At 36.5% G+C, this 19,260-nt stretch overlaps 1 protein-coding gene across 12 annotated transcripts in view; it reads right to left on the bottom strand.

The window, feature by feature from the left end:
* The window catches only part of LOC125063461 (histone-lysine N-methyltransferase 2C-like), a 51,204-nt gene that overhangs the window by 17,472 nt on the left and 14,472 nt on the right, over window positions 1-19,260 (bottom strand). For 5 of the 12 annotated variants that reach the window (XM_047669902.1, XM_047669904.1, XM_047669908.1 and 2 more), the window contains exons 24-41: window positions 18,624-18,778; window positions 17,339-17,466; window positions 16,970-17,118; window positions 16,198-16,400; window positions 15,036-15,206; window positions 13,672-13,807; window positions 12,503-12,706; window positions 10,974-11,099; window positions 9,401-9,502; window positions 8,093-8,184; window positions 7,384-7,589; window positions 6,744-6,939; window positions 5,929-6,033; window positions 4,796-4,894; window positions 4,024-4,207; window positions 3,176-3,306; window positions 425-742; window positions 64-222 (exon numbers count right to left, since the gene is read on the bottom strand). In XM_047669902.1, the coding sequence (XP_047525858.1) occupies window positions 64-222; window positions 425-742; window positions 3,176-3,306; window positions 4,024-4,207; window positions 4,796-4,894; window positions 5,929-6,033; window positions 6,744-6,939; window positions 7,384-7,589; window positions 8,093-8,184; window positions 9,401-9,502; window positions 10,974-11,099; window positions 12,503-12,706; window positions 13,672-13,807; window positions 15,036-15,206; window positions 16,198-16,400; window positions 16,970-17,118; window positions 17,339-17,466; window positions 18,624-18,778 (2,864 nt within the window). Of the gene's footprint in view, window positions 1-63; window positions 223-424; window positions 743-1,947; window positions 2,011-3,175; window positions 3,307-4,023; window positions 4,208-4,795; window positions 4,895-5,928; window positions 6,034-6,743; window positions 6,940-7,383; window positions 7,590-8,092; window positions 8,185-9,400; window positions 9,503-10,973; window positions 11,100-12,502; window positions 12,707-13,671; window positions 13,808-15,035; window positions 15,207-16,197; window positions 16,401-16,969; window positions 17,119-17,338; window positions 17,467-18,623; window positions 18,779-19,260 lie in introns of all 12 variants that reach the window. The other 7 variants (XM_047669910.1, XM_047669913.1, XM_047669911.1 and 4 more) reach the window with 6 other exon arrangements.

The following is a 19,260-nucleotide window of genomic DNA, read 5'->3' as shown; positions in this document are numbered from 1 at the left end:
AAAATTGATATTTAGCTCTATTTTTTTACATTTTTGTTTTATAAGGAATAATAGATGTCATACCTGGACCAGCATACTGTGCTGCCTTGCTTGCTTTCTGGCCGCCTCTAAATGCTTTTGTAAAGCCGATTGTTCGGTGGATACACGCTGTAATTCTTGAGCGTCGTTCGGCATCAATTCGTTCCCGGACTTTCTTAATTGACGCTGCTTACTATTCAGCGACTGAAACGTTACGTGGCGCTATGTACAGACCGTTAAACCTAAGTGAACCCAGAGACCCGTTAGTTTACAAACATTTGGTTATCACAAGTGAACTAAATATTTGACAATACCTGAAATGAGGAAACGTAAAACCGGGAGTCGGAGGAGGCTACCACGCGACTACAAAGCACACGAACACGAAAGCTCACTACGGCGCACTCACCTTGCGTATCTTGCGGAGTTTTTGTACTTCCGCTTCGTAGTAGCGCAGCTGATCCGCTGCGTACGCGTTGTAGTTCTTGAGCCACTGTTCGTAGAGCAGCCGCGCGTGGTGGTCCGCTTCGGAGACTGGCCGTTCGGGAGGCGGCGGCGGCGCAGGAGGCGGCACCCCCGAGTAGAGGGGCGCGGGTGCGGGGGGCGGCGCCTGAGTCGCGGCCGCCCCCAGCGCCGACGCCCCCCACTCCCCACCCTCGCGCTCCTGCTCGCGCTTCTCCTGCTCCAACAGCTCCTCCAGAAGCAACGGTTGCTCCTGGTTTACGTTCTGATGGTTAAATGTTTGCTTTCATATCGCTTCTCGGCCGCGGCGAGCGTCACTTCATGACGATTCTCTGTTCGCGGTGTACTACGTACGAGGGAGGTGAATTTTCCTCGCGCCGACTAGGTACTTTAATTTAGATTACATTTAAATCATAATGCACTTTTTCAACGATTATAATACAAAAAAATATTCGTATTCTATTGTTATGAAAATAATTTTATTTGTAAATAATTATTTGTTGACATTCCACGAGCGTCAGGCTTTTAGTTAACTATTTTAGTTTATAAATAGCAAAAGGCGAACATTCAATACTACAAGAAATATAATTTAACTACATTATACTATAATTTAGGTGCAATGTTGCAACATTCAAGTACGACATTTAATATCTTTAAAGTACTTCTAATGCTGTGAAACTTATATTTAGTGCTAACATAATACTATAAGATTTCTAGAGCAAAATAATTGTTAACATAAGTTATTGTGACGTAAACTAGGCAGCGGGAGCTTAAGTATGAATATTGTAAAGGAAATTGTGTATGTCTAACATAAACTTGTAAATTATGTTTATTTTACTTCAAATCATTGACAATATCTCGTATGAATACAAAAGTTAATTCATAAAACACAAGAAGCGAAACGAACTTTTCTGCAAATATTTAAACATGAGTATACTTTAATTCTGTAAAGTTCCACCACCGCGCGATGTGACGTAAATAATACGACTACAACATGTATCGTATTACAGTTTTATTAATTAATTAGTAATTTATGAGCAAGTTAGTGTAGATTAGGGAAGATGCTGAAAAGGTACAAAGGTTAGTAGTAAGCTTGCGTGCAAATAGCTCTGAGAAGCGCTAAAGATTAGCAGTGTCAAGACCCTCTAAGTTGGAAGGAAGGAGGGAAAAGTTTAGGAATACCTAAGTGCAGTCAGTACTACGAGGTGAATTTTCTCATTTGTGAAGTGTCGTTATCTATAAGTGAGCTTAAGGTATTTTATGTAACATTGTCAAATATTTTTTACACTTGAAGAACCAACTTAAAAACAAAACAACAACATTTTATTATCAGTTTAATTGCTACTTAATTTCTTATTATTTTAAATGTTAAGATTACTTTATATGTAGATGGTATAACATAATATAGTGTTAAGGTGGTTTGTGAGGTGTAAGGTGAGGGTTTTAGGGTGTATAGGGGCGAGGGCTGACCTGCAAGAGCAGCGGGCGACGCGGCAGCCAGTCGGGCCACGCCTCGCACATCTCATACGCCATCTGATGCCACAACCAATCACCGACATGCAAACAACACGCATGTATCGCCTAAATGTTCACTACAACACTCAATAACACCTATCCGGTACGTACGTGCACGTACTCACGTACGCGTCTATAAAAACTTGCGTACACGTAATGCTCCATACAATATTAAGGTAACGAAAATATCCTGGTTTGGGCCTTACCTATCAGCGAAACAATGACGACAAATTTCTTGAGTGTTGTAGTATATTGTTACAATTTCTGTACATCTCGTAGAAAATTTGAAGATTTACACGCTTTATAGAACTTCCACAGCGGATATAGAAAATATATTGATAACGCAAACAAGATGTACGGAATTTATAACCATGCACGTCAGTTTTACTTGTTGACATAGAACAAGCAATTCAACTTATACAATTTTACCTCCACCAAAGCACAAACAAATTAATTGCTCTGGATGTACGCTCCACACAAAAATACTGCAAGGCGATCAAATTTAAGCGAATTCATGAAATTTGGTGATTCACAGTTATTTTATACTGAACTTGAAGTTATATAAATATGAATCACCGTATTTATACTGCATACAATAAAAGCAGTTGAATTTGTAATACAGAAATTCAACCCTAAACATTAAAATTACATGCACGATAGTCCACCAAAAATTATTATTTTCATTAAATTTATTTCGAGGTTAAAATTTTTAATAAGTTTGTTTCTAAAAGAATTTCCTTAATAGATTTTCTCTAGTTGCAATAGAATGAATCTCATAACATTTTCATATTACGGTTTATTGAAAACACCCATAAATTGTCACTTGAAGATTCTCAAAGGAATTAACAGCCAATAAAATCTATTTGGAAAATCTTTCTCAATTTTTAAAAGGATTACTTAATACTAGCAATCTTGACCATTCATGAAGTTAACTTTCTTTTATCCCTGATTAGTATAATTCTTGAGTTAATCTTTATTAGATGTTATTTAATATAAAATGTGTTCCTTTCCGAAAATATTTTTTTTACTTTACTTATAAAGTTATAGATAAAAATTATTGCAAACCTTGAACAGTATAAACCTTCCAGTTAAGAGTCCTGTTTTATATTTAAACTACCTAATCTACATTGAAATTCATAAATGGCCAACAGCTCAACTAAATACATGTTAAAATGTTACGTACCTGTTGAGGGTAAGGCGGTGGTGGCTGATGGTGCTGCGATATCGGTTGGTGCTGATGCTGCAAAGGTGTTGGTGTCGAAGGGGCGGAGCCCGTCGGTCGTACTCCTGGGTATGGGGGCGGAGCCGCACGAGCTAATTTAATCGAAGTCAGTTAAGATCAGAATTACACTTTTTTTTTGTTTTTTTTTAAATATTTTTAGTTGTCATTGTTAATAACGACAACTAATATTCGCATTCTCGTGCCCTTTTTACAATTCTTTTAACATTTATTTTCTTTAATAAAATATGAAGAAAAGAAATTATATGAAATCTAAAAGATCTCTTCCGGTGTAAATGAATAATTTAAAACTAGTTTTTTTTTCTCGTTCGCTAAAAATGACAAATGGCAAACGTGTCAATTGTTAATCCAATTAGTTGTCAAAACAATTCATACTTAGTTAAGTCCCGACTCTGAATCGTACTCTAATTTTCTTATGTATTATTATTTTATTAATTCTTCATATAGAGATTTTACTACATTAAACTTTGGAATTAAATTCAGTTAATATCTTCAAGGGTTTTTTTTTTATAGAACAGGGGGCAAACGGGCAGGTGGCTCATCTGATGTTTTGTGATACCGCCGCCCCTCTCAATGCCAGGGCTCGCGAAAGCGTTGCGGGAGTTTTAAGAATTGGTACACTCTTATCTTGCTGGACCATAAGTCGAATTGGTTCGGAAATACTTCAGTCGGCAGCTGGTCCCACAAAGTGGTGGTGCGTGGCAAAAACTGCCTTAAGAAACGCTCAGTTGTGGAACGGCTGTTGTGGATTATCAAGTAATCTCTTACTCTAGTGGTATATGAATACGTACCGGAGTGCGGTAAGGCCGTGAGCAGAACTGATCTATCGTGCCGTACCACGCCCACAGCGCCATCTGCTCCAAGCAATTTGGTGCCGGGTGCTATAGATCGGCCAGCCGCTAAAGCTGCTTGTACTTGCGCCGTCATTGCGCTGACTATACTGGCTGCACTTGCGCTTGTTACGCCAGAATTACCCTGAATAATAATTGATTTACTTCAAAAAAGGATTATCAGTTTGACTTGTGATATTGTAAGAATTGTCTTTTAGTCGACATCACAGGAGACCGAAGAGCTGGCAGCTACCTCGGACAAAGAATTAGTCTAGCTATTCAAAAGGGGAACGCTGCCAGTATCTTCGGAAGCTTGCCTAAAGACTCCTTTTAATAATATATTTTAGTTATTATATTTTAAGGTTAATTATTGGTATTTTTTTGTGGTTAAGAATATTATTATCTGATTGTCTTCATTATAACAAGTTTGATGTTTGAGATGAATTGTATATTTGATGATCTATTCAGACTTCCAAGCATTTGTACTAAAAATCGTATTTTTTTTATTTATGACTGGGTACAAATTTGTCAAATAAAAATCAAGTCCTACTAAGGAACCAGTACAAGTTTTATCCAAAGTTCATGTTTTTGAAACATGGGTATCACCGCATTATCGGCAGGGACACGCATAATATAGATGAGAGGTTAACATGTGTAAATTTGGGAAGTATTCTGATTTTATTTCGTTTTTTTTGTTTTTGGGCTACAAAAATAGGAATAGATAATAAAGTACCTGAGCAAAATGCATGGGGTGTGATGAGAACTGTAACTGTGGTCTTGCGCCATCAACGAGCAATGGCCTCGCGCCTTGAATTTGTCTTTGCTGCTGTTGCTGAAAAAATACAATTATTAACATTTTTAATATTTTGGGGACTATACGATAACGCGCAGAGACGATAATATGTTCCAGAAAAAATATCGATCATTAGCAAATACACAAGTTTTATTGTTTGACCTTACAACAAAAATTGTGAAAATTTCTTTACCAGGAATATGGACAAAAATTTTATGTCATGACCCAAAACTGTATAGTACACTCTTTCAACACGGTCTGATAGTTGGATGTAATACAAAGAACACGTAGGATGCATATATCCATCATCATTTTTGAATCACTACCTGCCCTAGTATCTGATTGTGGATTGTCGTTGTTTAAAGGATATCCTGTATAGTAGTATTTTACTACATTTCCTAATTTTACTCAGAACAATCAGTGAAATTAGATACTTGTCAGGGAATCAATTGACTAATCCTAGCATTATGAGTCAATTGACCGTTGGTTTTTATTGTGGCTTTTGTCATGGTTATTTCTCCTATTACTTTAAAGAATCATATTTTAATGCGATTTTATTCGTTTTGTTATTATTTGTTTCATAGATTGGAATCATTACTTAACGAATAAAAGCAAGAATATTGCTACGACCAATGAGAGCCGAGCAATTTTTTGAGTGGGGTCGAGCCGCCATCTTGACTTCTGACACAGCGTTCAGAGAACGCGGGTCGGTGGAACATTGTGGTTATGAGAGGTTGAATCGAGTTGGGATGTAGTAGATTGTGATTAAAAGTGAGATCGGTGCCGATCGGTCGATACAATTTAAGTGTTAAAAGGAATCAATCTAAATTAAATATTGTACGAAAATTATTCGTGTCTTTGTGCTCGCACTTTACCCACATGACGCTCACTAAACTCGGTAATGACAATGTCAATATCTATAGAGTGACGATATTTTCCAACGTATATAAATACATTTCTACCCAGTCTAGTACTCAAATACACAAAAATAACAAATTTCAAACATACTGCATTACACCCTGTATAAATAGATAGAGCACTTTATACAATTTCCAGTATAGTTATATATATACCTGTACTCCAAACATCTGTGAGAACACCGGTCGCTGCCAATCACTTTCCGATTTGGTCTCCTCTGATTCTGGCTTCACTTCCGCTTTGATCGCTTGCATGGCAGACTGAAATATATAATTCATGTAAATTTAAAAACTTGTATATTTGCTTTTGGTCTGGATATAGAGAGAGAGAAGAACGGTTTCCTAAACGACCGTAGCATCTAGATTCCCGGTCGGAGCGAATTGTACTTTATGGTTTGTATGATTTGAAATTTCTATGGCGATTTTAATATTGCTTTCCCGCCATAGTGGACACAGATAAAAGATGTCGGAGATCAAATAGTGTTTAAATAGCAACGCTATAGGGATTACGCAATTTCTGACGTTATAGAAACTTGACGTTCTATGAGAAACTACATGACAAGATAGAGTAACCAAAGACGAGTAATTTCGACGTTTTAGGGGTTTTGACGTTAGATCGGTGTTATTTTATGTTTTGGAACAAGGTGCAAACGGGCAGGAGGCTCATCTGATGTTTAGTGATAGCCCGCCCATGGACACTCAATGCCAGAGGGTTCGCGAGTGCGTTGCCGGCCTATTAATTATTTTGTACAATATTTTCTTGAAGGACCCTAAGTCGAATTGGTTCGGAAATACTTCAGTGCACAGCTGGTTCCACATAGTGGTGGTGCGCGGAATTACACATGTAGTTAACATTGCGAATACTAATGCTGTCGTATGCCCAAGATCTTGATATTTGCCTAGAGAGGAAATATACATTTAACATAAAAACAAATCTTAATTTATTAAGACATTTCTAACAATATTGTTACCTGTAAAGCGATCTGTTGGCTCTGCGTGATCACTCTTTGAACGCCATCTTGGAATTGTGATTGTACTTCTGTCTTCATTTCAACAACTTCCGACTTCACTTCCACGACCTCAGATTTAATTTCCGATTTCGTTTCCAATTTTACGGTTTGAAGTTCGCTTGTCATTTTCGTATCCGATTTTTGCTCTATGTCCGTTCTGAGAATAAAATTAGTTAGATATATATAGGTATATTTGTGATATAGATACATTACTATTTTTTTTAATTAGGGTTGCCAACTGAAAGATGTTACGTAGATCAGCGTTGGCCATTAGGCTTCAGCGTGTCACTCTCATCCCTGAGGGCGCAGGTTCGATCCTCAGCTGTGCACCATTGGACTTTCTGTCTATGTGCGCATTTAAAAGGCTCGTACAGTGAAGGAAAACATTGTAAGGAAATCAGCATTTTTAGACCCAAAAAAATCGACGGCGTATGTCAGACACAAAAGGCTGATCATTTAATTGCATTTTAGAAAAGACAAATGATGAAAGAGAAATTTGATATTTCGCAAATTTTCTCTTTCGTAATAATTTAAAAAAATAAGGTCCCACATTAGGTTGTTTTAAAAACCCATGGGACACATGTATATTATAGAAAATTACCTCCTTCCAGCCCCTTGCCCCGCATTGGAGGCATGGTGATGGTCATCAGGCAGATCCAACGAATCCAGCAAGTGATCTGCAGCGTGAAGTGCTGCTAATTCCGGATCTGCATATTCCAAGATATTGAATTGTTCCCCAATTTCCGCTGTCAAAGATTCCAACAATTGTTCGTCGTCTTCCCCGCCGAGTCCGGTTAAAATATCCACCTAAAAGGTTTTTTACAACTATTTTAGAATTGCAAAGGATTTTTAACAACAATTTTATAAATGTTAAGTTTTTTTTACAACAATTTTGTAATTGTAAAGGTTTTTTAATTTTCTAACAACAATTTTATTATTATAATCTCAACACAAATTGTAAGTAGATTAAAGTGTAATATTGAATTGCGCTTTATATGATAATCGAATAAACATTTAAATTTAAAGCAAAGAATAAAATGTAATAATTATTTATTCTATAATTCTCAACTTATAAAGAAAGACGAGGGATTATAGACAACCGACCAGCAACGTACTCACATTGCGAGTGTCCATGGGCGGCGGCGGTATCACTTAAGTAACTTAACATCCTTCTGCCCGTTTGCAGAACAGGGGGTTCTATTAAAAAAAAACCCTCAAATTTCAAAGTCGAGTCTTAATTGGAGGTGTTTTCAACGCGGCCTTTGGAGAATATTTTTAATAGCAGAAAGAAATTGTACAGAAGACCATACCTCTCCAATGTTCCCAGAATCTTGTTCGAGTTTATCCATATCGCCAATGTCCATCTCATCGCTCCCTTGATCAGCGCCATCTGGCTTGTCACCTATTCACACATTCATAACATTATTATCTAATATACAGTGTACTCTTTATAACGTCTATATCGATATTTCTCTATAACGTTACAGCCAAGCTCTATAACGAAGACATATTTTCATATTTAGACATCAACAACGTACTTAAGTGTAATTGTTTTTATAATCAGCTTACAAAAATAACCTTTTGAGGTGCTATTTCAAAGAAAGACACCTGAGGCAATAAACGGCCGTCTCGCCTTTTTTATTTTTTATTGCATTAACACGTGTGCACATTATTCTTAGATTACATTATCTATAGAAAATTTTGGTCTCAGTTACTAAACGCACCACCGTCACCGTGTTTAGAATAATTATCTATTGATAGTAATAAAATTAGAAATTATTGTAATTGGTTAAATTTGGTTGTTTTTTCTATTCACTCCCTATAACGAGTAGAAATGTTCGATCCCTTGAAATTCGTTATAAAGAGTTTACACTGTATTTTTAAAAAATCAATGGCATTACAACCTTTTTAGGTCAAGGCCTAAGATTTCTGTACTAGGTATATTTAGAAAGACAAAATCATTTGGGTTTGTCTAATCTGTTGGCATATTTTGTAGTAAATAACAATGGTGTTAAATACAAATAATAAAATATGCCGTTAATTTACTCCACTATAAAAACAAGTTAAAATGTCTTTATTAAACTTGTAGAACGAGAGTGGAGAACATTTTGAGGATATTTCATACAATACTGTATAAACTCTATGTAGCAATGTAATTAATGAACGAACGAACAAAGTAAATGGTAAAGAGAAATTTTTGTTATAATGATAAATAATTTCATTCTGCCCTTATATAGTTGAATAGAAATGTTACATTGTATGGAAAAGGTATAATACTAGTCGAATACTCGAAATTTTTCGTAAAATCTTGTGATGTTGCATTAAGTTTTTTTACTGTATATATTTTAGAACTTACAACATAAAGAATATATAAAATTATGCCTATATTCTTATTACCAAAACGCAATTCTGAAAACAGGGCCATACGTAAATTTCAAAAGTAAATTGATAGAACATTACGCATATTTTTTGAGGTTTTTTACCTTAATAACCTTTAATGAGGTTTATTAATTAAAACATCATTGTTTTTAAATCGTGTTTAAATTCACCAGTTTCAAGTGTAAAAATACCAGATATATATTAAAGCAAACATTTCCACATATATTCATTATTCTTACCTCCCGATTGAACATTTTGTTTCTGCTCCATATTTTGTTGATTTACGTTGGACATTCCCTGTTGATTTCCCTCTGATGCGATTAGTCGCTGTTGCATTATCACTAAAATATAATATATCTTTAGATATGGAACACACATAACATACACATTGTAAGCTTCATAAGTAGGAAAAAGTTATAATTAAACCAGATACTAATTTCCATATTTATAAATGACATTAATTATATCATCAGTTCTCTAATTAGAAAAAAAAACTAATTTTTTGTTTTATTTTTTTTTAAAGATTTATCAAAAGTATCCAAGCGCCTTTCAAGCCTGAGGTACGGACCTCAGTTCGTTCACGTTCAAATCAGGGCCGCGTATCAATGGACTTCTTCTATGCACAATTGACTTTCGTAGGGTTAAGCAAGACATCGTGAGGAGACTGGCATGTCTTAGACCCAAAAATCTACATCGTGTGACAGGCACAGAAGTCTAATCAGAGACGCAAAAGTTGCACCACCACTGCTTTTAATTTTAACTATTGTATAAACTCGGCCGAAGTACTATCATTAAATCAGTATTATTAAACGTTTTATTAAAAGCTCCCCATCCTGATTTCTATAATGTCAATAAATCAACGAACAGCGCATTAAATGAATACGTCGGGTATCTACTTAAAAATTGTTATAATATTTAACATTATCATACATAGTATATTTTAAATTACTATTATAGTTACAATATATTTAACAAAATTGTATGTATAGGTCGGTTATCGAAAGCTGGCGCGTTCACAGTACTCACACTAATGCAATTTCACTATACAGTATGTTTAAAAATATGACTTTTTTGCCAAGCTATATATTTTAGTTTACTCTGGTTTTAGTAAGGTTGGGTGGGTTGTAAATAAATAAAAATGTGTCAAATACATATAAATATTATGTGCATACGAGGGTGGATCCAAAAGTTCTAAGCCCGACCAAGAGTAGTTTGTGTAAATAATTTTTCATTTTTCGACATAAGCTCCATCTAGCTAAACACACCTCACTTTTACTTCACTAACTATTATTTCAATACTCCCCTTAGAAACCCCAGTCGCATCTGATGTCAAATTAAATATAACATTTTTTCATTAAACTTTTTTATTAAGATGCTTAAAATAATTAAAAACATTGTGCACCATTTCACGAGATTGCCCTGGTAATGTTTGAAAAAGGATCAACATGTATAAAATAATAATAATATAAAACAGTAAAGATCAACATAAACAGTAGCAAAAGAAAAACAATAACTGTCTCTTTTATACTCATAAGCTTGACCGAGCGCGAGAGAGACGGTCAGTCTTTTCGTGATGTATTTGTGATTGTATTTCAGTTTGACATCACGTCTCGCGCTTATTCACAGACACTACACAAGCACAAAGTGTAAATGTGTTGAAGCCGCCAGCTTTAGATAACATACCTATAGTAAAATAAAATTTAAATATCTCACCTCAGTGTTTACAAGATATTTTATACGCAGTAAGCATTTAAGATCTAAAAACTTATAAAATGCCTCATAATTACAAATACAAAGACGTGATATACTCACAATGGTGATCCGGTCTATGCATTGACTGGAGAGGAGTACGAGGTCTGACTCCAACGGGCAAGGGAAGTCTGAATGCTTGTCCTTCTGTGCCTATATTAGTACTGCTACCTTCTTCATTTGCAGCTTCTATATGAATTACGGAAATATAAATGACAATATTTTTGTAACAAATCATTTTATTAAATATTCACGAAAAATTATAACGCAATAGGCGTTAAAGTTTATCATAGTCAATCTGGGGTCAGAACAACAAAGAAAATATATTTTATTTTTTAACGTTTAATTTCGTAACGTCGCAAGTCTCTTGTTTTATACCAAGATGAAAATACGTTTACTCATCCCCCGCAATAAATTCAGCAGGGGTATGTGGGACTGTACTCACTCCAGGCACTCTGCTACAGCGAGAACCGGGTGAGCTATAGCAATTAAAACTTCCTCGGGTAGTAGCAACACGACCGCATCAAAGACCTCGCGTTCGATTCAGTAGGCATTATATATGTCACAGCCAACTAGCTTAATAAGCCGTTAAATTAACAGCCTAGCCTTTTAGCTAAACAGCGCCGTTTAACTAGCGGCCTGAAAGACATTCGGCCATACCGTTTGTAACAACATTTAATAAACTGGCTGGCTAATGCTTAGGCGGTAGGCCATTCGTACGATAGAGAAATGTGGCAGAAATAAAGAAATTAAACATCTGACATACAAATATGTCTATAAATATTAAATTGCTTGAGTCTGTCACAGCTAAATTCACATTATTATTGTTTTTCATTAAACTTTGGAAAACACCATTAAAGTTGTGGTTTGCCGACGCCATATTGTCAGTTTGAAGAAAGATATGCAACGTCATCGATCCATGTCATTTGTCTAGCTGTTTGATCAACTAGCTGAATGTCTTTCAGGCCGCTAGTTAAACGGCGCTGTTTACCACGGTTGTAAATTGAACGGCTTATTAATCTAGTTGGCTGCGAAATATATATAGCGTCAACAAAGTGGCTACGTAGGCTCCTTCTTAAACCAAGTCAACTTAAATCAATTTCCGTAATGGTGGAATGCAAATAGACGCAGGTCTGTACAAATCTAAAACAACTATTCTTCCACCGGGATCGTACCTCTGGATCACTAGTTTATTGATAAATCAAGCAAAAGCTCTTTGTCATCTTTTAAAACTCTTCTGTATAATCATTTCTTAACCTTATCCTATCCTCATCAATCGTGACTTGTATAATTCTTATGTTTCCTTTTACATCACTATTCGCTGTTCATGTATTTGTAAGATTAGCTTTTAAGTTTTTAGTTTGTTATTAATATTATTTTTTTGTATTACTTTAGATTAAGGATTCTGCACTTCTCGCACGCATGTTTTTTTTTTTTTTAGTTTTTCGCTTAAGTAGGGTTGCCTGGAAGAGATCGCTTATTAGCGATAAGGCCGCCCGTTGCATCCCTTATAATTTTTATGTATTGTGTTTCTTTTATTTGCAACGAAGTGTAAATAAATAAATAAAAGCGAATAAGAAAAAGCTACATACGCGGCGGCCACATCTTCTCCGGGTGCCTCTGCAGGAGATCCCTCAACTGGCGATTAATGTTGTCATCTGCATTCGCATAGTGTAGTGGAAAGCGTTGTGCCGGGAACGCACTCCTCGGGGCTTCCGCGTTAACCGGTCCCGAGGGCAGCACCGTGGGAAGGCCTGAGGGAGGACTGCCGTCTGTACGCAAGCGCTGCATTGCTGCTTGAAAATCAACAACACTACGTCAACCTGATGTTTCAGGGCTCGCGTTGAGCGTTGTGTTAATTGACAGGCGATGCAACATAACAATTGCGATTTTCGCTTAGAACGACGTTAAATGAACCGATTTTTTAGAATACATAATTGGTGCGGGACATAGCTTAATCCAGACTAAAATTACATCAATCAGGACCATTGACCTCCTCCATAAAAATATATAACAAATTACCAGAACATTTGAAGAATGAAACATTAAATAACTTGAGGTTTACCAAAATTTAAAGGAATTATTATATAAGAAATGTTATTACACTGTTACAGAGTATCTGACTGATAGACTTTTAATTCTTTATAAAAGTTAAGTTTATTAAAAATGTCAAGTACCTTTTCGCAACGTGAAACCAAAGAAAATATACCAAATAAATAATGTGTCTTATAAGAATAAAAATGTATAAGAATAGAATTAACTATAATAAAGCATGCCCTCTCACAACATTGCTGTGCCTAAGGGAGCGTTCAAGTATTACGTCGTGCAATTTTTGGAGATTATTATTACCATTATATGGTGTAAAGTACTGGAAAGTCGAAAATAATATTAATAACTCGTAATTCAATCCCCACCCCGCATCGTAACAAAAGGAATTGTATTTTATTGCTATTATTTCGGGTAATTCCAAGTAAGACGTCATTATATTTTACTAACTACGACTTACGGAGTCTCCATTTTGAAATTCGAGTTATAGAGTATAAGTATGTATTATAATACTTCGTAGGGAAACATTTTGTTTGAGTTACTAAGTCAAAATAATTCGAGATACCGCGTATTTAGGGGTTCAGAGGAAGGTACTTTTTTCGACTTAACGAGGTTCGAGTTATAGAGATTCCACTGTATTACCAAAATACTATCGATTGAGATACAACAAAAAAATCTTAAAGAATTAACATTTCCAAGCAGGGTCCAAAGATACCTTGTATCCTTTGATCGTGTATGATCTGCTGTTGCTGCTGCGTCTGCTGCTGTCGCATTTGCTGCAATTGCTTCCATTGCCGCTCTTGTTCCGCCTCGCGAGCGCTTCTTTGCTGATTACAAGCTCGCTCCTGGTCCTATATCATTATTATTTATGTCAGGAATTTTGTAAAAAGAAATTACAAAATAAATAATATATACTAAAGATTTGACTTTAACTATCACATGCTTTTATTTAACTGATATCGTGTCATTTAGATTTAAAATTATTGCAAAATTTTCCTTAGTAATTGTGTTCATGCCTTAAGATATCGCTACATTATAATACAAGGCGTGTTACGTTTCTGTGTTAATTAAAAAAACGTATCCTTTCGATTCATGCAATAAAATCCTAAATGAATCACTATAATCGGTTGTTTAAATAAATACAAAACAAATGTGTAATTAATAACAAAATGTATTTAACACATGATCCTATACCATACACTAATTAGTAATCTTAAACTATATTACAATACAACCACGCTTAAAAACTAATTCACAGCCATTACTAGCGATACATTGCAACGTAATAAAACAATTATAAATGTTAGAATCGTTAGCACACCACAACCAGCGGTTACTATGGTTACCAAACAAAACAGTCGTGATATTAGTATGGAATAAATCAAGACCATTTGATATGTGGTAACCGTAGCCGTATTAAAGCCAAATCTACCAAGGCAAAGCGAAAATAAAATAAAACAACGTTACGTATACAGCGGACGAGAGTCCGGGAGGCGCATCGTGTGTCGGATGTCCTGTTAATAAGCTAAAATAAAGCTTACGACGCCATTGAATTACAGATATTTGAAGGGATTTCTAGGATTGGATTAATATGGACGGGATGTTCGCACATTTAAACACACTTTTTTTTTATAAAACTTGTAAAATACGATAATTTTAAAAAATACGATAGAATAACGCACACGCACGCACTGGTATACGTGTCGAATGTGTAGCTCTACCGCGAGTTTCGCAAAGTATCAGACGCAAATACGCCCGTGAGAAATGATTGTATGTAAACTGGTAATACGTAAAATTTTCATACAAATATTTCGCACAGGTGTTTGGTACGTTAGCGTTTTACACTTTACTAAGAGTTGCTGTCATTGAAATGCTAGTGTGTGCGGGTAGGAATAAAGGGCAGTGTAAGTGCGTGGGACGGGGCAAGTGTCGCGAGGGTACCGTGTTGCGTGTCGGTGCGGGAGGTGCGTTAGCTAGCCGGGGCAGCGTGCGCATAATCTCCGAAGGGGTCAGCACGCGGATATGAGAATCCGCCTCCAGGAGTCCGCCCGCCGTCACTGTCACGTTGGGCGCTCGCACCGTGTTCACCGTCACGCCCGTAACTCCTGCCACTCCTGTCACTCCTGTTACTCCCGTCACTCCAGTCACTCCTGTCACGCCCGACACCCCTGTCACGCCGACCCCGGTGACAGTCGTCACGTTAACGGGTGCCGGTGATGTCGCCGGCTCCTCGTTCGGTCCGCTCGAACTCTGCCCCAACCAATCGCTCATTACGTCCATTGGTGATCCAATTTCGCGAATACAACTAGTCTACCCACTCACAGACAATACTGATACGTGATAACAATAGCATTCTATGAACCCATAGATCTACCGGAATTATACAGTTACAATGCAAATCTCGATTTTCAATTTAGTAGATTTGTTCATAGTCGGAAATAGCACGATATTGAATTTAGCAAATTGTGAACGTAGCTGCGGTCGCGTGTCATGTACACTTAACCGATACGCTATGTTAATGTGTACAATAATTTAAGGGCGATTATTAAATAAAAAAATAATTAATCTAATTGGTTTTACATTCTTGGGACTAAGGGAGCGTTCAAGTATTACGTCACGCAATTTTTGGAGATTATTGGACATGTAACGCGCCGTAACGTCTTTTGTACCCAATAGTAAAACGTGATCATCCAGTGACTCTATACCTAAAAGTTACCATTATGTTATAAGTTAACATTAACAATGACGCGTAATTCAATCACCGCCCCGCATCGTAACGTTTTTCAAAAGGGATCCCCCCCCCCATCCCCCCAAATTCGTTAAGTTATACTTTAACGCTGCCTAAGGCCCTAATTCCAAAACTCTAAAGTCACAATCTCCGCCTAAATACTGAACTTTATCAAATTTTGTCAGACATATTTTAATAGAAAACTAGGCTCGAAACCAACTTAGAATGAGATTCAGAAACGAGACATAACGCTAACTATGTCTCCCGTATATCAATTCAAAACGTTTTTGAAACACAGTCTTGTATCTGAATATCACCCGTAGACCTTCTGGAATACAGGCCTAAATATGCTAAACTCACTAAGAAACATTAATCCAATTTAAGAAGTACCCAAGAACGGTTCAATTCAAACTTACATCGCCTTAAACTATTGTATTATTTAGTTGGCACACGAAAACACAAGTGTAAGTGAGTGTTAGCACAAATTGCGGTGAACACACACAAAGCACGCACCTGTTGGGCTTTCTTCATGCGAATTGCGCTCCTATTGTCCCTCGCGCGTTGTAAATAGGGCGCCTTTTGCTCTGCAGGTAGGGCGCGCCACTTCTTAAGTATTTGCTTGCATCGATCCACCCAGTTCGGGAACTCGCTCTTCCATTCGGGATGGTTTGTGTTGGCGTAGAGGACGGCTGATATTGTCGCTGCGGAACCTAGGCCTGGTGAAGATTTGTTTATATTAAAAAAGTTGTAATTTTATTTTTTGCGCGCGTGTTTTTTTATATGTATTTTAAATACCTGCATAATAATGACCTGTAGAAGTGTTATTTTATCAGTGTTTTATTGAGGTTCGCCCTATAAAACGTGGACTATTAGTAGCGTATTTGTTACCATCAACAATAACATCGTAAGTTTTTACTGGGCATTTATTAATTTATTTAATTTATGAAAATAAATGTTGTCCGGAACTTTATTCACATGGAAACGGATAGTCTTAATATTAATCACAATAAAATATCACTTTTGTCTCTTTAACTTAGGAATAATGATGCTTGGCACTGGCTTTTGAACAAAGTGCCGCTGCTCAAGGACCTGCAATGTCGGGGGCTTGTCGATGTGTTGCCGACCTTTAAAACTCTAACTGCTTTTGAATATTAAATATAATAAGAATGGTTGTCGATTTATAACTGGGAACAAACCCTACATAGTTCTTTAATTATCTTATATTTATAATTATTATGATCGTAATTCTTTATCAATTATTAAAATAAGGTTAATATTTACGTACTTTCATCAGCCCGCATCTTATCAGCACTTCGCTGGTTGTACGAAGGCGGTGGAGCGCTAGACTCGGGCCAATTGCCTGCCCCGTTTCCGCTCACGCTTCCGCCGCCTGATCCGCTTTCAGAGTAAAGCGGACTCAGGGCGCTGCTTCCACTGAGAAATAAACAATATTACATTCTATTCTATTATATTCTCTTATACACCTTGTTTAAAAGTTTTACTCAATTAGTATATATTAAATTTGACAATGTTTCAAAATAGCGAGTGATTGTATGAGTGTTAGCCAGTATCCTTTTCATTAGAAATCAAACCTAGGAACTCCTGGTGGAACCATGCATTGACTACAAGTAACTAGGAGTAGTAAAAAACTTACCTGCTACCAAAATCTGTGTGATGATAAGGTGATGCATATTCCATTGGACTTTGCAGCTGCTGCCTTTGTTGGGAATAGGGCGTACCTGCCATCGAATTAACGTACGACACCGACGACTCTTGAGATTCCTGTAAATATTAACAAAATCATAAGAATTTAAATCAAGACTTCAACACCAGTATGAGATTCGCGCCTTCAAACAAACTTCAACTTTATAATTAATATAAATTTAAAAAAAAATCCTTTTGTAAAACGTTACGATGCGAGGCGGGGATTAAATTACGCGTTATTGTTAATATTTTTTTCGACTTACTCCACATAATAGTAACTAAAGAGTCACTAGGTGGTCACGAAACGTTTTACTATACTTGGGTACGGTACTGTACTTGGGCACTGAAAAACGTTACGGCGAGTTACATGGGTGGGGGGGGGGTCAATAATCTCCAAAAATTGCGTTACGTAATACTTGAACGCTCCCCAACGTGCCGTCCCTACAACATGCGGACAGGACCAGCGAAATCAAGGAAAAAATAGTCCGTCAATATGCCCACCACTGTTTAATGTATACGCAATTTAACACATTATTGTACGGAAATAGGACTGGAAGGACCCTTGCCGCCAAGTTTCAACTGAATCTTCTCCCTAACCTATACAGATTTTAGCAGAGTACATGTTTCAGAGATCATTATTTTAAAGATAAGTATGCGATCAGCCTTCTATGTATGTATTTTTTAGCTTCGAGACGATTTTTTTCTCACTGTAGTAGCGTGTTAATTGCGCACATAGAAAGAAAATCCATCCAATAGTGACTCGAACGCATGATCTCAGTTACAATTGAGAGTCGCTCTATCAACTACTCAGTTATCAAAAAAATGGTCGAAAGTGACGAGGTATGGAATGCAATTCTGTGAGCAAGTAATAGAAGATAGCAGAACGAGACAGAGAGCTCTCTAGAACGAGTCATATGATCAGAAGACGAGGAGAAATAGGAGAAGATATGCCCATGTCCTATGTAGTGCATTCTGCACCGGATGTTTTTAGCGTTTAGTTAGACCGTTGAGGCCCCGGTAGAACGCGAGCGCGATCTCAAAGCCTCTCTAACGCGGCGTTATTGGAAGGGCTCATCCAGTCTCTGAATAGCAGAGACTCTGGTATGAGTCCCGTCCCACATAAACTACTTTCGGGGGCTACGCAATTATTTACACTTCGAATATAAAAAAAACCCAATACTACTTGTATATATAACTATAATAAATGTAATATAATTTTTTTTAAAAATTCTCACCTGCGAATCATCAGTCAGCACACCCTTAAATATTTCATCGACATCATTACTGTCCATGTCCGGTAATGTGTCACGGACCATCGCGTCCAAGTTTACTCCAAGCAGAGACAACTCGTCCTTAGGAGATATAGCCGGTTGTGACGACGATGCATTATCTGGATTAGAATAGTCGATTTTAGTTTTTTTTTATCAGATTTTTTAATTATGCATTTGATACAGTCGCTGGTGTAGGATATTTAGTGTTGTGGCCAACTAGATTCTTTCCAAGTACAAAAAGGAAAAAAAATACATTTACAATACTGAAAACTAAAAAAAGTGCAAGTGTGTGCACGTGTGTGTGTGTGCACGTGTGTGTGTGTACGTGTGTGTGTGCACGTGTGTGTGTTAGATAGTATTCGTGAATTGTATTAATTTTGTTATAATGTTTGATGTACATTAAAACTATATTATAAATTGACACTGTAGATAAACGCATAAAAAAATTATAACTGAATTCTCATAAATAATTAAATCCAAATATAATTTATACATATAGATAACCTTATCTACATTTATTACCGTCAGAGTAAAAATTAATGAAGAATATAAGTGTAGTCGACCTATTGTCATATAACTCGCATAGAAAATAAAAAACCTG

This window comes from Pieris napi, chromosome 3, assembly GCF_905475465.1.
Source record: "Pieris napi chromosome 3, ilPieNapi1.2, whole genome shotgun sequence".
Taxonomy (NCBI): domain Eukaryota; kingdom Metazoa; phylum Arthropoda; class Insecta; order Lepidoptera; family Pieridae; genus Pieris; species Pieris napi.
This window is presented reverse-complemented; position numbering and strand designations above follow the sequence as displayed.